Source organism: Merops nubicus, unplaced genomic scaffold (genome assembly GCF_000691845.1).
Source record: "Merops nubicus isolate BGI_N331 unplaced genomic scaffold, ASM69184v1 scaffold21413, whole genome shotgun sequence".
NCBI classification, from domain to species: domain Eukaryota; kingdom Metazoa; phylum Chordata; class Aves; order Coraciiformes; family Meropidae; genus Merops; species Merops nubicus.
Window position 1 is genome coordinate 1 of NW_008601232.1, and position 19,933 is coordinate 19,933.

At 38.2% G+C, this 19,933-nt stretch overlaps 1 protein-coding gene across 1 annotated transcript; it reads left to right on the forward strand.

The window, feature by feature from the left end:
* Positions 1-815: 815 nt before the first annotated feature.
* On the forward strand, positions 816-18,766 carry LOC103770668 (DNA topoisomerase 2-beta; the record flags this gene model as incomplete). The annotated part of the gene is made up of 14 exons (XM_008937942.1): positions 816-835; positions 1,995-2,110; positions 2,192-2,329; positions 3,858-3,996; positions 7,196-7,353; positions 8,060-8,185; positions 9,040-9,150; positions 9,238-9,343; positions 9,542-9,651; positions 13,483-13,575; positions 13,671-13,785; positions 15,606-15,727; positions 16,530-16,678; positions 18,535-18,766. Coding segments are annotated over 14 exons (1,735 nt in total), but the record flags the coding sequence as incomplete, so codon positions are not given.
* Positions 18,767-19,933: the final 1,167 nt, after the last annotated feature.

Below are 19,933 nucleotides of genomic sequence, written 5' to 3' on the forward strand. Positions count from 1 at the left end.
GGCTTGATGGCTGGACTTGATGATCTTTTAAGATCTCTTCCAACCTAGTGGAGTCTATGATTCTATGATATGCCTGCACTACTGCATTCTTGTTGCAAAGTAATTGATTTTAGTTAAAGCATTATGAACTTCTGTAACAGCCACTAGAATTTAACATTTTGTTGTTCTTATTTGTGCCTTTTTGTCTATAAATTTAAAGGAAGGCATTTGAATAATCAAAAATGTAAACAGCTTTCAGATATCCAGGGCTTTAAGGCCATTCATGTCTTGACGTCTTTCCAAAGTCTGCTATTTTACTTTTAAGGGAAATTTTGTCTCCTTGGACTTGTAAATATTTTAACATTTTTATCATTATTCGTTTAGACAATTTCAGTAGTCATTGTTCCATAGAATTAAAGATTACAGGATGCATACCTTCAAATACTAGTTGTTCTTCCTAATCTGGAATGTTTTATCTATGCTATAAGTTTGCCCTGTTTTAGTCTTTACTAGTGCTTCTGATTCAAATTACTTCTGCATTGTGGAATATACCCCATAGTTGTTGGGTTTCTTTTACACATGTAAATCAGTAGTCATTGTTTGGATGTAATAAATCTATAATAGACTTTTTTTTTTTTTCCCTAGAAAGCTTATGTAAAATGCCTTTATTTTTCCAGGCAATTTAATCTCAAAATTATTTATCTTCTAGCAATATGTTTTGTGTTGGTTTTTGTAGCTGGTTTAAAGTTTAAGTCCAAAGAGAGTTGTATTTAAAGTGATAAAAGCTTTGAGGCACCTTCTAAAGGTATTCAAATGCTTAGTGCTTCCCTATTTAGACTGAATTTCATCAATAGTAACCCCCCTATTTAAACATTGATTGTAGCTTGGAGGTGAATATATTGCCTCTGCCAAAAGCTTTCTTACAATAGTGCCAGTACTTGGAGTCCTCCTTTTTCCTAGGGTAAAGGGAAGAACTCTGATAGGCACAGTGAATGTTTCACTCTGAGCTGTTACGGTGCAACAGAGGAAGAAAATCTGATATTCTTTCCCTTATTCTTTCCCTTTTTTTTTTTTTTTTTTTTTTCTTTTTTTCCACACTGGTGATGTAAGAAATTGCTCACAAGAGGGTTTTTTTTCTTCCACATTTGGGCAGTGACTGTAAGGGAATGCAGCTGACTGTTCTTGTTTGCTACAAGACAGGTGGAAACATGGTTATGTAGCTACAGGTTACTGCTCTGTGGTCTCAGAAGGGGTCAGTTTGCCAGCTTGTGGCTACCTCCATACTCTACAGGTATCTCTTCTACATCGGGGCAAATTTGGAGCAGGTTTAGCCTCTTGAGTTTTAAGGAGAACTTCTAATCTCCTTCAGATTATCTTTCTCTGTTCTTGACTCTGCAGTTTGCTCTCCATTTGCCCTCACGTAAGTCCCAGGCTCGCAAAGAATTCTAACAGCATTTATTCAAAGAGTTCTCTAAATACAGCAAAGAAAAGGTGAGATGTGTAGCATAGGCATAGATCCTGTATATCTCAGGGTGAGCTCTTGGACTTTTTTTGTTTTTTTTTTTTTTTTGTGGACCAAATGGAGCCAGTTTAATTAGATGGACAAATATGTGATGTTTTCAGTCCGAGGTTCTTTATGTACCTGTTAAAAAGATACCTCTTGACAGCAGGTGAAGTTGCAGGTACCATCCCAGTGGTAGAGCAGTTTACAGATCTGCCATATTCTTAAAGTTTTGTATCCTGTTACAACCTGTAAGCAACTCCATTTGAAGTCCACCACTGTACAGTGAATGAAAGGTCTCCTGCTTCTTCTGTTTCATGTAACATCCATCATCCTCACTTGTACAAAGACTGAATGACATGAAAGAGAAACTTAAAAACATATTTTCTGTGGTTATGCTGCAGCTTAATGTGCATGGATTTCCAAATTTAAGTATGTCTACAGGAACTTTGTTAATAAGACTAAAAGCTATTAGAAAATTAAATGTTTGTTTTTTGTGTTTGTTGTTGGTTTTTTTCTCTCATTAAGGGTGGTAGGCATGTTGATTACGTGGTGGATCAGGTTGTGGGCAAACTGATAGAAGTGGTGAAAAAGAAGAATAAAGCTGGAGTTTCCGTGAAACCATTTCAGGCAAGTAACTTTATATGAAAATATTGAAAATTATGAATATGGTAGTTCTGTTGAGTAAATTTGTTTCTATGTTTTCAACAGGTGAAGAATCATATATGGGTTTTTGTTAATTGCTTGATTGAAAATCCATCCTTTGATTCCCAGACAAAGGAAAACATGACATTGCAGCCTAAAAGTTTTGGGTCCAAGTGCCAGCTATCTGAGAAATTTTTTAAAGCAGTAAGTAAAACATGGTTCTTCTTTTCTGTGAAACAGGTATTGGCATGCTGCATTGAGTTTATGTATGTTATGTGGCAGAAGATTAATTAGTACATTATGGTACTCCAGTGACACTAGCATACTATGAAAATGGGATGGAGAAACTTCTGTTCAGTCTCTAGCCTTAATAATGGAAGCAATGACTGTGTTTTGGCTGTTGCCCTGTATTTTAAAGCAAGCTTCACCTGGTCAGCTCATTTGTTGATGATTCTGATGTTTATATTTGTGAAATGAATTTGACACTTAAAACCTAAACATAGACCTTGACTCATTTCTTGTGTTAAAGTATTTTTCTAAAGTTGAGAGTGTCTGCCTTATTCTTTGGTATCAATCTTACTCTCTTTCACTGAAGTGAAGAGACGGGGAAGGAACATGCCACATTTATTCTTCCAGTAATCCAGGAAATGCAGAATTGTGGTTGTAATATTTAAAGTGATCATTAACTCAGGCAATAAGGTTAGTAATTTTTGCTGTAGATGGGCTAAGAAGTACTACTCTAAATTAGTGTCTCAGCAGAAATACATGGTGGAGGTTTCTCCTGTACTAGGTTTTTATACAAGAAAGGAAAAGGAGAATAATGTTAGCCAGAACTCGTTGTACTAAGTCCTGTTTAGCACCAGTAGCATAAATGAAAGTCCAGTAGTAAGGAGAATGCTGCCTCTGCTAATACTCTTGGCATCAAAACTTAACTTACTGTGCAATGTTTTACAGTGGTGACATTTTTGTAGAACTTACAGGAAAAAATAACACAACAAAATCTTGTATTCACTCTTCAGATATTAATATACGTGTCAGTAGGTTTGATTTACAGAGTTTCTAATATTCCCAGAAGTGAACACTCATCTTTAGAGGTGTTAAATATGCAGCAGAATCTCTAGCCAATGAGTACTGTACTGTGGGGTATAAGGAGAAGCCAAAGCTCAGTGTTTTGCTTCACTGTATTTTCTTTTGATGTGAAACAAACCTAAAGCAGTTCTAGTTTCAAGAATATGCTATATGCTATTTTTTACTTCAGAAGTATGTCTTAAAATGCTACCAGTTTCAAGTGGTTGACATAGGTCTGTATTCTTAGATGCTTTTGGTTGTCTTTTGCTGTTTTCAGTCATTCCTGAAGAAACTTTAAATGGTCATAAGTAAGGTTACTTTTTGTTGTCAAAGTCCAACAAGCATGTGCTTAATATCTAAAATGTCTTGGCACATCAACCATACAGCATAAGACAACTTCTTATTAAATATCAGCCCTCTTTTCCTCCTGCCACAAATGATACAAGGAGTGGAAAAGAAGCTATGTGAGTGTTGTTTTGGGTTTTGTGTGCCTAAAATGCTAGACAGTAAGGTATGTGTTAATTCCTGGAATTTTATATGTTGCAGTTTTTACAATTTAGAGGGCTTCAAGAAACAGTGGGAGATCAGTGACTTAAAATTTAGAGATAATCTGCTGTGTGAAGCTTTACTTTTCTCATCCACAATTCTCATCTGTTGCTTATAGGCCTCTAACTGTGGTATCATAGAGAGTATTTTGAATTGGGTCAAATTTAAGGCACAAACTCAGCTGAACAAAAAATGTTCATCAGTGAAACACAGTAAAATCAAGGGCATTCCGAAACTGGATGATGCTAATGATGCTGGTAAGAGCACTTATTTTTAATGTCTTTAATGTTTCATAGACCTTTCACAGACATCATCATTTTAAACCTAACTTTATTTTTCATCCTGATGTGTATTTGAAAGAATCTTTCCAGCTTTCTAAACTTTCTAGAGCTAGAATTAAAGCATGGTGTTGAGTGTGATATTAGGAACATGGTCCTCTCTAGGACATAGAACTAATGAGGCTGAACAAAAGCAGCAGTCTAGTCCATATTTGAAAGTGTGTGCACTTTCTCATTGTGGCTAAACAATGTTACCAGTATTCTGTTTTGGAGGTGACTAGTCTTTTTGACCTTTCTAATACAGAAAGATCAGAATCTTTGTAGGGTCACGAGCTGTAGGAAGTTTATGGTGTGCAGACCTGAAGGAATGGTTCAAGAGACATTTTCATGAGACTTTAAATGCCATTAAGTTCCTGATGGAGAAATGTCTCCTGTGCTTGGAGAAATGCTGTGTTTTTATGAATGTCAAGCCTAGAGCTCATAAATAACATAATGATTGATTTTGGATACACTTTCTTCATAGGTTTTTCTTAGCCTTGCTTTGAAGATCAGGCTTTAAAATAACTTTTTTTTTTTTTATTTTTTTCACCGGGTGTGATGGGAAGACTCTCTAACAGAGGAGCTAATAAAATACTTCATTGCCTTTTGCTCTGAAACTACCGCACTAAGGCAGCATGTAGGGGTCAATTTGGGCTCAACACTGGTGGTTAGTTTTGCATGGCTTGGATCCCTGTTATGCAGGTATTCCTCTGTGGCCTAGTTTCTCTTAGCTGTGGGGAGCAGGAGCTCTGCATCTCCCAAGGAGGCTTGCCTGCTCTGCTCTTGAGAATTTGTCTCAATGAACTTTAGTTCGTGACTGCATCTGAGTAAAAGCTTGATGCTTCTTAACATGGGGAGAAACGGAAGTACTGTTGCCATGGAAATTCTATGAGTACACAGAAAAAATGACTGTAGTACTATCAATCTTTCTTTCTGTCTTTGGGATCCTGATGGAAAGGACTGGGGATCTGGGGGTTCTCAGGGTCGGGTGAAGTAAGGATTGTACATGCTCCTTCCATGTGTTAGAGGAGATGGCCACTTCTTGGGCTGAAAAATTCAGCTCTTTGCTGTGTGAATGTTTGCTATGCATGTGCACATGACCAATCATATTATGAAGATTTGCACACTTATAAATGGTCTCTTCAAAAGAATTTCAGACCTCCTCATAAGTGGAGAAAAGGTTTGACTGGTGTATGAAGATAGAGTTTCAGGGAGATTGCTTCAGGACATTCATGCATGTAATACAGAGGTTATCTCTAATCTGGCAGCAAAATACAGTAGTCTGATATATAGTTGTGTTTCAGGACAAAGAAATATTTCTAGGGATCCCAGGAGTTACATTTTCATAAGCACCCCAAATCAGATGGGGGAACAGGATTTGCTTTGGATTCTAATAGCAGGTACCAGTAATTGTTGGAATGAAGCTGTCCAGTGCAGCTGGGAGAGACTAGTGTCTGGCCAAAGACCCCGCTGGCTTTACTTCTTCCTGTGATTTTTAGATTTTATTTTTACTTTAAGAGTGAATTTGTAGCTGAGGTCCAACATCCTCAGGTTTCTTGGGTGCCAAGTTCTACAGAATTTTTGAATGAAAACTGGTTAATACTTAGGAGTAAGAGGGATGTGTCTGTGAGTGAAGAATTCACTGCAGCTTTCCTCCCCCACCAAAAAGAATGAGGTACTGAGTTCTAGACCTGGTCATTCATGCTGTCTTGAGATCTTGGGGAAGTATACATAATTTTATGGCTTCTTAGAGAAGAAGAGGTAGAAATGAAAGGAAGGACAAAGAAATAGGAATAAGAACATAGGATTGTAAGGGAACAATGAGATTACTAAATCTGGTGAAGCATAAAAGCATGCTCTGAATCTGCCAGTTCATGTAGATTTCTCTTTGAGTTTTTTAGAGCTGTGTTCAGGAAAATACTTGGCACATTGCATTTCCATGAAATTGCTAATGATCACATCCATCCCAGAAGAAGATGCACCTAGGTGATATTCAGATGTGTTTTCTGCAGTTCATTTAGGAAAAAAATACAGCTGCCATATATTCTAAAACAGCAAGATAGTATTTTTCTTGGTATTTGGATTCCACCTTGCTGAGAGCATTGTAGCTGTTGACACCTTCTTTTGATACAGTGTGAATAGCTGCCTAATTTGGATTACATTAATCCATGTATCTGATTCAGAAGACCAAAGCTGTTGAATCTAAGTTCTGTGTAGGAAGTGGGGGGTTACTTTTACCTACCGGGTAAAGGCAAATCAAAGCACCTATTTTAAATGCCAATATATTCAAAACTACCTTGCTAACAGTAGGTGAGACTTAACCAGCTTGAAGATTTTGCAGTCTTTCCTACAACTTGGCCTTGATAAAATAGCAGAACTGCTTAATGAGCATTTGCACTCTTGGAAAAGACTGGATTCCTTTTCTGAACCTGCTTATTATTTAGAACATCTATTCAACTATTGCAAAGAACAGAACATAGGTGTCATAACAGTTTTGAGCACACTGGACACAGAAGCACCAAAATGCAGTGTGTCTTGTAGAATCAAAATTACAGTATTAGCAAAGATTTGTTTCTTCTGTTGGAGAAATTTCTGAGAATGTATAAGTGCAAGTGTTCTGATCTTCTGAGATTTTCTGTCAAGTGTTTCTTCTAGTTGCCTGGCTTCAGTTGATGTGCAATAATAAAAGAAATCCCCCAAAATGTAATTTAATAAATTACTTCTGACAATACACTGTGAGGAAAGGGGGAATGCAGAAATAACTCCTGTATATTACTCAGACACACATGGGGGGGGTGGGTGTAAGAAATTTGCTTCTGTGCCTTTACCATTTCTCTAGCTGCAATCTGACACGTGGGGACCATTACTGAAGAAAATCCACCATTGCATCCCATTTTGTGCATTTAGAAACTTGTCCATAGCACCCCATTGTGTGTTGCTGGGGGCAAGGATACTTAGTCTTGTTGCACAGTTCTAGTGCTATGGGGGGCCATGCCTACCACTAGAAGTTCTGCCTATTCAGATTACCTGATGTAGAGTAGGAATAATATTCATGACCAATGCAATTGTATTTCTGTTATTTGAGTTTCAAAGTTTTGCTTTCTGCTTTTTTACCTTGCTTCTTCTTCCTGGACTGCAGGTGGCAAACATTCCTTGGACTGCACGTTAATATTAACAGAAGGAGACTCTGCCAAATCTTTAGCTGTCTCTGGCTTAGGTGTTATTGGTAGAGACAGATATGGAGTATTTCCACTGAGGGGTAAAATTCTCAATGTTCGAGAAGCTTCTCACAAACAGGTAGGTCATCTCCTTTTAGCTGACAAAGGGGTGTCTCCTGTTTATTTTTGATTTCTAGTGTTACACCTTTTATTTTTTAATTAAAATCTTGTGTCTGGGATTTCATAAAGTACTAGCTACTTTAAAGCCTGAGATAAGCCTGAAAATATTAAGTATAGCAGTACAGTACTAGAATGCTGAAGCTCCCTTCTTCTCAAGTGCAAGGAAATGCTGCTATGACTCATATTAACATCTTACTTACATGAATACTTAAAACCCCATAAATGTCATACTCTCTCCATTGCTATGTGGTTTCGTTGTCAGACAGTGTGAGGCAGCATGAGCAGCATTACCCAATTGCATTATTTCTGCTGCCCCTCCATACTTTGCCTATAATAAGAGTTGTATTGCAGGTGCCCATAGGAATAGTGGAAAAAGAAGGCAGCCTTGTGAGATGACTTTTGGTTACATGTACTCTTCTCTCTGCCTTCTGGACCCATAGTACTCTGACTGTAGAGGAGAAAGGGAGTGGTGCAGTCTTGAGAATTTGCATGTTCAGAAGAAGTATTTACAAGTGTGAAGGCTTCAAGGGGGCTGGGGATGAAAGGGCTATGAAGCTGAGGTAGGGGTGCATTCAAAAAGTAACTATAAAGCCCAACTAAAAAAGACTGGGATATTTATGAGTTTCTGCTGTTTACACTGACTGTGAGGTAACTTTTTTATACAGATTATGGAAAATGCAGAAATCAACAACATCATCAAAATAGTTGGACTGCAATATAAGAAAAGCTATGAAGATCCAGAATCTCTGAAAAGTTTGAGATATGGAAAAATTATGATCATGACAGATCAGGTTTGTCTGAAATTCACAAGTTTTAATATACAGAGCTTCTTAAAATGTGTTTTGCTGAAGTATTGTAGGTTACACTTTTGTGCCTCTGTGTTATGAAAATGTGGATTTATTCGGAGGGAATCCTTAATGTTTGAGGTTCCTTTTTGGAAATATTTTGTCTATATGTTGTTTTGATTACTCCAAATGGACAACTGAACTTTGGTGCACAGTTAGCAGGGATACCATAATAATAATAATAAAACTACATATAAAAAAAACTTTAAAACCACATATAAATTAAAACTTAAAAGTATGTTGAAGTACAAAATGGAACAGTAGATGAGGTAATAATGCTAGACAGTCTGGGAGAGACAAGAATTCAGGCCATTATTTTTGGATAATCTCATGAAGTGTGTGTCTATTGTCCAGACTGTAGAAGTCTAAGAATCACATGGTTTGGGTATTTGTGAAGCTTTGATTTTTTTTTCCCCAGAGAAGTTGAAGTATCAAGCATGTTAACACCAATGAGAACTGTGGGCCAGGCTTGGCTTTCTCCCACACAGGTTCACCTCCATGGTGTATGGGAGAGCTGTCTGGCTCTCAGAGAAAACGTGCCACAGGCAAAGAAATTTTTGAGCTGTAACTGTGCACTTTTCTTGGAAGAGCTTATTACTAGCACAGAGATAGTGCCACTCACAGGTGGCTGTCTTATATGTAGGTCCAGTTTGGAATACAACTTAATACTGACTGTTTTCTTCTATGTTTTCTGTCAATGGACATTGTTTTGATGTATCCAGGCCAGTGAGTGGTTGTTTTGGTGGTTTGGGGGGATATGATGTTTTCTAAGATTGTCTAATGTTTTCATGTTGATTTAGGATCAGGATGGATCTCACATTAAAGGCTTGTTGATCAATTTTATTCATCACAATTGGCCATCACTGCTGAAACATGGTTTTCTTGAGGAATTCATCACTCCTATTGTGAAGGTATGGGTTCTATTAATGAGATATTTTGTTTTATTGCTTAGAGTGCAACAGAAAAGTTAATTAGCTATTTGTTTTTGTTTTTTAAAGGCAAGCAAAAATAAGCAAGAACTTTCATTCTATAGTATTCCTGAGTTTGATGAGTGGAAGAAGCACATGGAGAATCATAAAGCATGGAAGATAAAATACTACAAAGGTTTGTTTAAAGCCAAAGAAGTGAATCTCATCAGTCTAAAAATACATAATAAATAGATGCTGTGAAGTTTTTTTTGGACCTGTTTTTTGTGATAGTATCTTCTGTAATGATTTTATAATATTCTCAGTAAAATAAAAGGAGTAAAATACCAAAACTTACGTTATGAATATGGAGGAATGATTTCTTTTTATTGTACAGGTTTGGGTACCAGCACTGCGAAAGAGGCAAAAGAATATTTTGCTGACATGGAAAGACATCGGATCTTATTTCGATACGCTGGTCCTGAAGATGATGCTGCCATTACACTGGTAAGACCTTATGAAAATGCTTCTATATCATGCAGAATCATGGAATGTTAGGGGTTGGAAGGCACCTTCTGGAAATCAGCTAGTCCAGCTTGCCTGCTAAAGCAGATTCGCCTAGATCAGTTTGCACAGGGTCGCATCCAGGTGGGTTTTGAGTGTCTCCAGAGAAGGAGACTCCACAGCCTCTCTGGGCACTGTGTTCCAGGACCCTGTCACCTTCACAGGAAAGAAGTTTTTCCTCATGTTCAGATGGAACTTCTTGTGTTCCAGTTTGTGCCTGTTGCTGGGTGCCACTGAAAAGAGACTGGCCTCATCCTCTTGAGCACTGCCTTTTAGATATTGATAAGCTTGTTGATCACACTTTTCTTAATGCACCCCAGGATTCCGTTGGCCTTCTTGGCCACAAGAACACACTGCGGGCTCATGGTTAACTTCTCGTCCACCAGGATTTCCAGGTCCTCCTATGTGGAGCTGCTTTCTAGCAGGTCAACCTGTCAGCCTGTACTGGCATGTGGGGTTATTCCTCACCAGGTGCAAAACTCTGCACTTGTCCTTGTTGAACTTCATCAGATTTCCCTCTGCCCAACTCTCAGCCTGTCCAGGTCTTGCTGGATGGCAGCACAGCCTTCTGGTGTGTCAGCCACTCCTCCCAGTTTGGTATCACCAGCAAACTTGCTGGGGGTGCACTCTGTCCCTTCATCCAGGTCATTGGTGACTATGTTGAACAACATTGGACCCCCAGTACTGACCCCAGGGGAACACTGCCTAGCTATAGGCTTCCAGCCAGACTCTGACCCTCTGAGCTCTGACACGAGTGCACACCAATTTAGCAGAGACCTAGAGCACTTCCCTGGGGTGTGGACCTACAAGCAGGCTGTGGGACACTCCTGCACCTGCTGCCACCAGAGTGCCGTGGTCGCTGGCTCTCTTCAGGGCCATTACATCTTCTGTGGTGGCTCCTGGCAGTGCCACCATCTGCGTCAGCATCGCTGTTGAGAGCTCCAGGGGGGTCTGTCCACTCTTCTCCGTGTTTCCCTGGCTCCAGCACCCCTGTGTGTGCCACAGCCTGATACCCAGCCACAGGACTTACTGTTGCTGCTACTTCATTCCTTGCCAGCTGAGTTTTAGTTTCCATTGTTACTGAAAATGACACATCAGGAAGTGTTTGTTAGCAGGGGGTTTGGTGGGGTTTTGTGGTTGGTTGGGTAAGTGGGTGGGTTTTTGTGGTTGGTTTGCTTTTCCAGTAACTGAAAAAAATACGTTTGGAAGGCAAGCTTTTGGAAAATAAGTTTTAGAATAAGAGCTTTATTCACGCTGCAGAATCACCTCTACCGTCTGCTTCATAGCTTTGATCAATTTTGTGTAGTGTTGGTATCAAAAAACATTACATTCAGACTACTTTTAAAGACAGAACACACAGAAGAGTGTACTGAGTAAGGCAACAGAGCCCAAACAAATGATATTTCACAGTTAGAGATCTGAATTTTGTTTCTGAGGAAATAAGTTCAGCTAAATATTACTTATTCATTGAAGATCTATCAGTGTGGCATATGTGTATTCATGCCTGCATTCCACATATTTGCATGTGAAATCTTTTAGATAGTTGTGTGTGGGAGAGTGCTTGTGTTTCAAAGAGAGCTTGTGAAAGGACAAAGGAGGGAGTGTCTGGAACAAAGCTGCTTTCTCATAGCATATTTCAACTTTTATCTATTTTAATTTGCTATTTTAATTGTAAGTGACATTAGAAAAAGGGGTAGGAGGGGAGAAAAAGTACAAATTGGAAAACACCCATCTTGGACAAAACAGCTTTTTTCTTATTCTGTGGATAGGAAAAATAGTATAGAAAAATAGAAAGATAGTAAAATTATATGGTTTTTATTGACAGAATGGTACAGTAGGTATCTGTTTTGTTGAAGAAAACTAGCCTGACACATCAAAAGTTCTTTGTACCACTCATATCAGTTCTGCCCAAGATGCACCTAAATACGTTCTGTGTATGTGGTTCCCCATCCCAGAGAAGTGTGTTCATCTAGATGGAAGAGGAGTCTGTGTACCTGTATAGATGTTAAACCAATTGATAGAGAGACTCTGAACTCCCTGATTAAAATTCTGAGCTCTTTCTGCAAACAGATCTTCATCTGTAAACTGAGTCCATATAACCTGTTAGGGCTAATCCTCACTGTCTAAAGTGGTATTCTGTCCATTTGGGATGAAGCCAGTCATCTCTGTTGCACCAGGAAAAACTACTGACTAGTACCAAAGCAGTTAACAGAAGCTTCACTTCTGCCCACGTTTCCTCTGCTAATAGCTGTAATCCCAGCCCCAAGTTTACTTCTGGCCACAGCTGCTGTAGGATTATAGGCCCTGCCAAGCCTCATGATAGTTATAGTCCAGGAAAACAAAAAATATTTCACATTGCAAATTCTTCAACAGTCTGAAGAACACTTTTACTATCAAATGAAGTCTTAGAATAGCAATTCTAAGTGGACAAAGAAAAAAAAATTATTCAAGAATAAGTATCGGAGAATAATTTTTACTCAGACTTCTAATTCTGTTAATTCTATTTTCATTTGCTTAAAATAATATTAATGCTGATCCAACTCTTGGTCATTTTGTCAATTCCATGGTTTAGAAAAAAGTATCAATACACTGAAAAGAGCTGGAAGAAAATTGTAAGAATTCAGTCATGTTTTTATTAAAGTCTAATCTTAAGACTTCAGATGTCTGACATTGTGAATTGTCAAGCTTTGTACACAAAGGAAGTCAGTCTGGTGCAAAACAGGGTGATATCACTTGGTCCCTTCCTCAGAGAGTAATTTACTAAGGTTTACTGCTCATTAGGTGAGACCATAGTCTCCAAGGAAATAAAACTACTCACTGAACTCTTTTGGAGTGCTCCAGTAGTGCTGATGACTGTCTTCTTATTCAGGAGAGTGTTTGAAATCAAGACATGATAGAGCCTTTACAAGTTTATTCCCTGAGGAAAAAAAGGCAGTAGTTCAACAACTCACAAATTTTACCCAAAGTAGTTGAAATTTTGCTTAGACTACATATTTACTTTTTGTGTATTCCTCTCTCGAGTCTTCTGGAAAACAAACTGACTGGAGGGGAACTCTCCTTCTAGAATAGGGCAAAGTCTTTCAGAACTGTCTGTTGTCTTCTTGTAGTATTAAGTTGTTGCTTTAAAGTGACTCCTTGTCATCATGAAGACTAAGGCCCTCAGTCAGCTGTCCTAAACTCTTGCTTAGCCTTTTCATGAAGCAATAGTTTTGTCAAGTTGTCAGTTTTCTGAAGAGGTCTAGGGCCAGCCACTGAGGAACAGTTACAAATTATTGGCATTCTGTGGCTGACGGAGCAAACAGGGCATAGAGAGGACAAGAAGAGTGGGGTAATTTTTCTAGTATCTTCAGTTAATTTTCTTGATGACAGCTGCTTATAGTTCAGTCTAAATCTTGAACCCAATGTTAAAATTATTTGGGGAAGATCCCAACACCTTTAAACTTGTGTATCAAAGGACAACTCTGATGTAAGGAGAAGAGTAAGAATGATAAGGTTTGTTTAAATTTGTAGAGATTTTGAGAAAGTAATAAAAATTTAAGTTACAATAAGTGAGAGATGTCAGTTCAAAAAAGATTTGTGTCACAGTGTCCAAAAGGTCATATGCTTGTACTGCTGCTTAATCATAAACATCAGTTATATGGATTATCTTGTCCAAATATGTATTATTGAATACTTGATCCAATAGTGCAGTACACTTAAAACTCTGACTACAGTAGCATACATTTCTATAAACATATATATGCTGATAATTCAGTGTACTTGGAATCTTTTCAGGCCTTCAGTAAGAAGAAGATCGATGACCGAAAAGAATGGCTAACAAACTTCATGGAGGACAGGCGGCAGCGTCGGCTACATGGCCTTCCTGAGGTGAGTCCTAAACAGCTGTAGTAAATCCAGTGGCTGAGGCTGAAGTGTAATGTAGTTTTGGTATTGAATGAATAATGTATGTGGGTTTTTTTCAGCAATTTTTATATGGTACAGCAACAAAACATTTGACTTACAATGACTTCATTAACAAGGAGTTGATCCTTTTCTCAAATTCAGACAACGAGAGATCTATTCCTTCCCTTGTTGATGGTAAGCTGATAATTCATTATGATTTGTTGGAATGCTTCTCTTTATTACTGGGTTTTAAGCCTATGATTTGTATTGGAAATCATTGCATGCAAGTATATTTTCGTTTGTTATCATTCATATGCTAAGGAATTGCTGTGTTTCTTCTGTGGGGTAGTTTAAGCTGTTGCTGTGCAGCCTTTTTCCTTAGCCAGTGCTATTCCCTGGACTATGCAAGGGCTTTGTTCCTAGTCAAGCCATCAGAAAACAAGTCTTTTAACTGCTCATAATAATTAAAATTCAAGTCAGCAGCTGAGTGCAGATGAAGATGCAAATGTTTTCTCCCTTCAGTCACATACCACAGGCAGTGTTTTAGTGGCTGCTGACTTTTCCTGTAATCTTGCTAGGGTTCTGTCAGTCAGGTTTGCTAACTCTCCCCTTGCAGTAGCACAAACATTAAAAGAAGCCATTTACTACACTACAGCTTCATTTGTAAAACTGTCTGCAGACAGGATGAGCAGGAATTTCTGCCAGTATCGTTGTCAGTGTGCGTATGCTCGCTAAGATGCAGGAAGAAAAGCCTTGATGTTTCAGGGTGAGGGTGGGATGGGGACACGTTTATCTTCACTTTCGGATAACGTTTTTATAGTAGAGGTAGTTAGTCTTCTTGACTCTACAGACCCATACCAAAATATTAAGGCAGCAAGAGCTTTTTCTGTTTTAGATGACAGAGTTAGGTAGGTCACAGGTGGATAGGGGTAGCAGCTTCCTGGTAGGATAGATCTCCAGCTCTGCTGCAGAACAAGGCTGAATTATGTATGTAGATATAGCTCTATGGAATTGAAGCATGTCAGTCTGTTTCAGCTTCTCCACACTTGCTTTCTCCCATAGTTGGGTACTTGGATTAATTAGTAGTCTCTGTGCAAGCTTTTCATAGTTTGCTGCTCTGGTGGAAGATGCATTATAGAGCTGCATGTTTCAAGAGATCATTGTTCCTTATAAGATACTCTACCCTGACTGCTTTCCCAGAGACAGCAGAATGATTTTGCTGAATCTTAAAGAATGAACTTCCATTAGATAACTGTAATTTTTGCTCTTATGTTTGACTCAGGTTAGTAATGGTAACATGCAGCAATATTTTAGTGCATTTCAGAAATGTATATGAAGTAAAACACTGGATAGATCAGTAAGTGGGATCTTGAACTGGTTATCAGTTCTAGGTAACATGCAGAAAAAATGACACAAGCTCTTCCACACAGATGTTGTACTTAAAGTGTGCCTAAACAAGAAGAATAAATCAGAAGGTCAAAGAGAATGGCTTCTTTCTTAAAACTTAAAGATCTAAAAGGGAAACAAGTAACATCTCTTTCTGTTGAATTTTAATGAGTCTGAGAATTTCAGACAAAACGTAAAATTTCAGAGTGTTTTAAAACACATGTAAGCTACAGTTACAGTTGTCACTGATGAATTTGTGTTGATATTCTTAAGAAAAATATTTTGCTGAGTAACTGACAAGAAACAGCTCGTGACTTGGGGAAGATGTACATTTAGGATAAGGTTGCTGTTTATTAAAATGATGCATTGTATGCTGCATAGTAATGGTTGGCTGAAAGGGTTGCTTTTCCACTTTTCTGTTAACATTTTCAGTTTGGTAAAATAATTTTTTTTTATTTTAAAAGAACTGATTTTGTGACTTGCTATTTTAATATTACACTGTGAATTTGTTTGCATTTGATGTTTAGGCCCCTTTTGAGAGATTAGAAATGATTATAAGGCAAAACAAATTTATTACTTAAAAACATATGCTTGTGTATGTGTTGAAAATGGGATATTCTTCTTAATAGGTTTAAAACCAGGGCAACGCAAAGTTTTATTTACTTGCTTTAAGAGAAATGATAAACGTGAAGTGAAGGTTGCTCAGCTGGCTGGCTCTGTTGCTGAAATGTCAGCTTATCACCATGGGGAGGTGAGTATGAAGGACAGTAAAGTTGTAAGGATTTTTAGCCCATATGAAATATTAGGTAAGCATTTACTATATTAAAATTGCAAACCTATTGACTGTAAGCCTACTAATCACAGATTTACATTTAAAAAACCCAAACCAAACAGCATGTAACATATTTCCATTCTTTCCAAGCCTGTGGGCACAAAGATTTGTGGGTTGTGGGAAAACAGTAGATATCTAAGTACTTGGGTAATTTCTAGATCTTCAAATTGTAGGAATATAAGAACTATGTCATTTTTTTTTGTCTTAAACCAGAAATACAGGCTTTTAAGGTAGAAGAAGAGATACTATTCTTTGAAAACCTGATGCAATGGGAACAAAGATTATTTCTATCTCCTGATTTGTTTATATTTATATGAAATATTAGCAAGAGTTGCCATATTGTCTCTCTCTATCCCTTCCTCTCTCCCTTTAAAAGCAATGAGTAGTAGCTTGTGCAGTTGTACATGCAGTGAGTTTGTGCCCCTTCTGTTCCTCCACAGAAGTGCTTTAGAAAAAAATCAGGAAGCCAAGGGTTTTTGTAAGCATAGAATGTAAGGACATTTAAATCAGGGAGGCAGTGTGACTGAAAGAGGAAACATTATGTTTGGCAAGCAGGTTTTGTCATAAATTTAAAACATTCCTTTCTCAGAGAGCCTACTTTTTTGAAATTGAATTCAATTTATTCACACAATTTTGGAGCATTAAAAATATATTTTATTGGCTGATCAGGAAAGGCCATGTCTTCTTATACTTATTACTATAAATATATGTTTTCTTGCAGCAAGCATTAATGATGACTATTGTCAACTTGGCTCAGAACTTTGTTGGAAGTAACAATGTTAATCTGCTACAACCTATTGGTCAGTTTGGCACCAGGCTTCATGGTGGAAAGGATGCTGCCAGCCCTCGCTATATTTTCACCATGTTAAGGTAAACACAAATGTGAAGCTAAACACATGCTTTTAGAAAGCCCGGTTATGAACTAATCCTTTCACAAAAATACAGGTGATTTTGGTGGGAGAGGAACAAGGGGAGGATTGGAATATTTTGATGAAGCTCAAACTTTCCTTTACGTCTATAAATGTGATTTTGCACATGGATTTTTTTTGCATGATTTTCCACACATAGAAGTGCTGTGGGAATCGTAGCTTGTAAGGTATTAAACTTTGAATCAGGAGGCTGAAGACTGAAGATGTAGATCAATTGGTTTAGCTGCTGATCTGAAATGATGACTTCTTGCAGAAGTAGCTTTCTGTTTCCCTGTTCAGTGTGAAATCTGTTGAGTTTCACAATAGAAAGTATATTGCTACCTGGCAGTAAGTCCTACAGCTCAGTGTAGGTTTGAAAGCTGAGATGTGTTATTTCCCTTTCAGATGATTTTCTTCATATCAAGCTAAATTAAACCTACATAATTAATAGTGAAGACCTAATTTAATGGTGCTGATTTTTCACAACTATAAGTAGTCAATTTGACATGCAGAGTTTTAGAATGTTTCATAACATAAATTATAATATTTTATAAGTTATGCTGCTTCTTTTATTTCCTAATTTCAGTGTGATGTTTCACCTAAAATTTCTTGTAGTTTCTTCCTTTCCTCTAATTGCAAGCTTTATATGTATCAGGTTTTATTGCCTTTCTTAGTGTTTTGCCAAAGACCAGGCCCAACAAAAATGATACCACCAGCAGGAAGATGAACCAATACACAGACTGTATTGTAGACAAGAAGGACATTCCATGAATGATCGCTGGTACAGATCAATCAGCTGGTACATAATTGACACTACCCCCAACAATCTCACAAAGGACATAACTCGGCCCACAACAGGTGGTACGAACAGAGACATGAGGTTGCCCACAGCTGGCATGGGAAACAGCCAGACCGGCCAGCTGAACACATAAGAGAAAGGTGCCCACATAGTGACTCTCACCTGATCGGCCCGTGTTAACAAAGGTCTTGACAGACCAGGGCCCAGTTCCAGGGAGAGTCAGGAGGTCTTCCCTGAACCAGGAAGCTCTGTGGAGTGCACTCCACAGACAGACACTCCTGACTCCCTGCCAGTGGTCCCAGCTTTTATCCCCAAGCAGACACCTGACCTTTGTCAACTCAGTGCAGGACCCCTGGGGCTCATTTCCCTTATGGCTCTCCCTGCAGGGCCGGCCGCACCCTGGGGGGAAGCTATAAGGCAAACTCACCTCCTCTGTATGAAGGGCTGTGGGAATCACCCATATGTCAACCTTAATTCAGGGCTCGGGGTTCAGACCCCAGCATTTCACTTAGTATGTCCTTTTTGCAGCAGTTTAGTCTTGTACATTTTTCCTCTTCACATGAGGTGCTGGAAATCATGTTCGCCCAGGGTCATGTTCTAGAGGAGCAAAAGGAGTCACCAGTGGAACCTCTGGAGCACTTTGAGGGACTGCTAGACCTACAATTAAGCAACTAAGTTTTGCAACTGTTTGCACGCTGTGTTGTTTTATTACTGGGTGACCTACAGATACATTGAACTCTGTGTTCTGAGAGTGTTTGTAGGTGTTAAATGTCATCAATCACTAGTGTATCATGTACATATGTTACTGTGAAGGAAACAAACAGCATCTGTTATGAACACACTCTTCCCTTGGGAAGAAATTCCTTTTCGCAGGAGCTGTGTGCATTCTCTTTTCAGCTTCAGAATGGTAAAGAGAAAGGAAAACCTGAATAAAATCTACAAAGAGATGTCTGGACCCCTGGACTGCTAGAGCATAATGTACTTGAGTTTAACAGTTTTCTTCTTTTTCTTTTTTAAAGCCCTTTAGCAAGGCTGCTTTTTCCATCAGTGGATGACAACTTGCTGAAATTCCTTTATGATGACAACCAACGTGTAGAGCCTGAGTGGTACATTCCCATCATTCCCATGGTTCTAGTAAATGGAGCTGAAGGAATTGGTACTGGATGGGCTTGCAAACTTCCAAACTATGATACCAGAGAGATTGTGAACAATGTCAGACGAATGCTGGATGGCTTAGATCCCCACCCAATGGTAAAAATAGTACTATATGCTGGAGTTTGATATGTTGCTAAACAAACCTTGTTTTATACTTACAAAGTGAATTCATATCACTGTAGAAATGCATGATTATTGGAGCATCTGAGTTGGCTTGTTCCAGTAATTTTGTGTATGAGCTTTACTTGACTTGAGATGAGGCTGAGGAAGTTCACCTTGAAGCAAACCCATTGCAGTTTCTGTTTTTTTTCAAATTATTTTGGATGACTTTTTCTTCAGTCTGCTGACTGTAAGCCTTCACAGTTGTGCATCTTACGGGCTAGTTATGACATGACAGAGTAAAAAGATGTACTACTCTTTCCTTTTTGAAGGTACTACTACTTATCTTCAGTCAAAATTAGCATTTCCTCTGTCTTACCTGAATTGTACTCTTTTTTATATATCTAAGCATAGAAGATACTCAGTTGTTCAAGAAAATCAGCAGCTTCTGAAATGCATCTAGCTTCTGTTCCTTTATTTAAAATTTTATAAGAAGTCTCAGAAGTGGTGTATACTCAAAAAAAATTGGACAGGAAGAATACCCAGGTGAAGTCAGAATATCTGTAACAGACAGATGAAATACAGATAATATAATCTTTGCTTTAAAAAGATATTGCTGCTCTGCTGTTTGCCAAGTCATAGAAGCAGAAATGTCTTTTGTTCTCTGCTTAGATCCCAGTTCACTGAGTGTGCAGTATCAGTTTTCATGACTTAGTGAATTTCCTTTTTCAGACTCTTGGGAACAATAAATAGATTTTTAATTTTTTTTTTTTTTTTTTTTTTTAATTAATACAATCACTTGCCCTTCCTTTAGGAGTCCTAGGTCTTCTGTGTAGTCTCACAGTCAAGTCACTCTTCATTGTGGTTGACAAGAGGCAGTTCTGCCTCCATCTAGCTCCTTTCTGTATGCTGGTATGTGTTTGTGGCTGCATGGTAAGCTGGATAAAGGAATCAAATCAGTTAAAAAAAAATTCCTCACACTGTTAGTTACGTTTTAAACTGGATGGGTTCCAGTATCTGCCAAACAGCACAAGAATGAAAAAATGGTTAGGAGAGGTAACACCACTTCTGTAAGGTTATTGGAAGACTGGGGTTTATCTGCTTTCTGTCATGTCTTACCTGTGCTTGCAGTTTTCTTTAAAAAACAAACAAACCAAAACAACA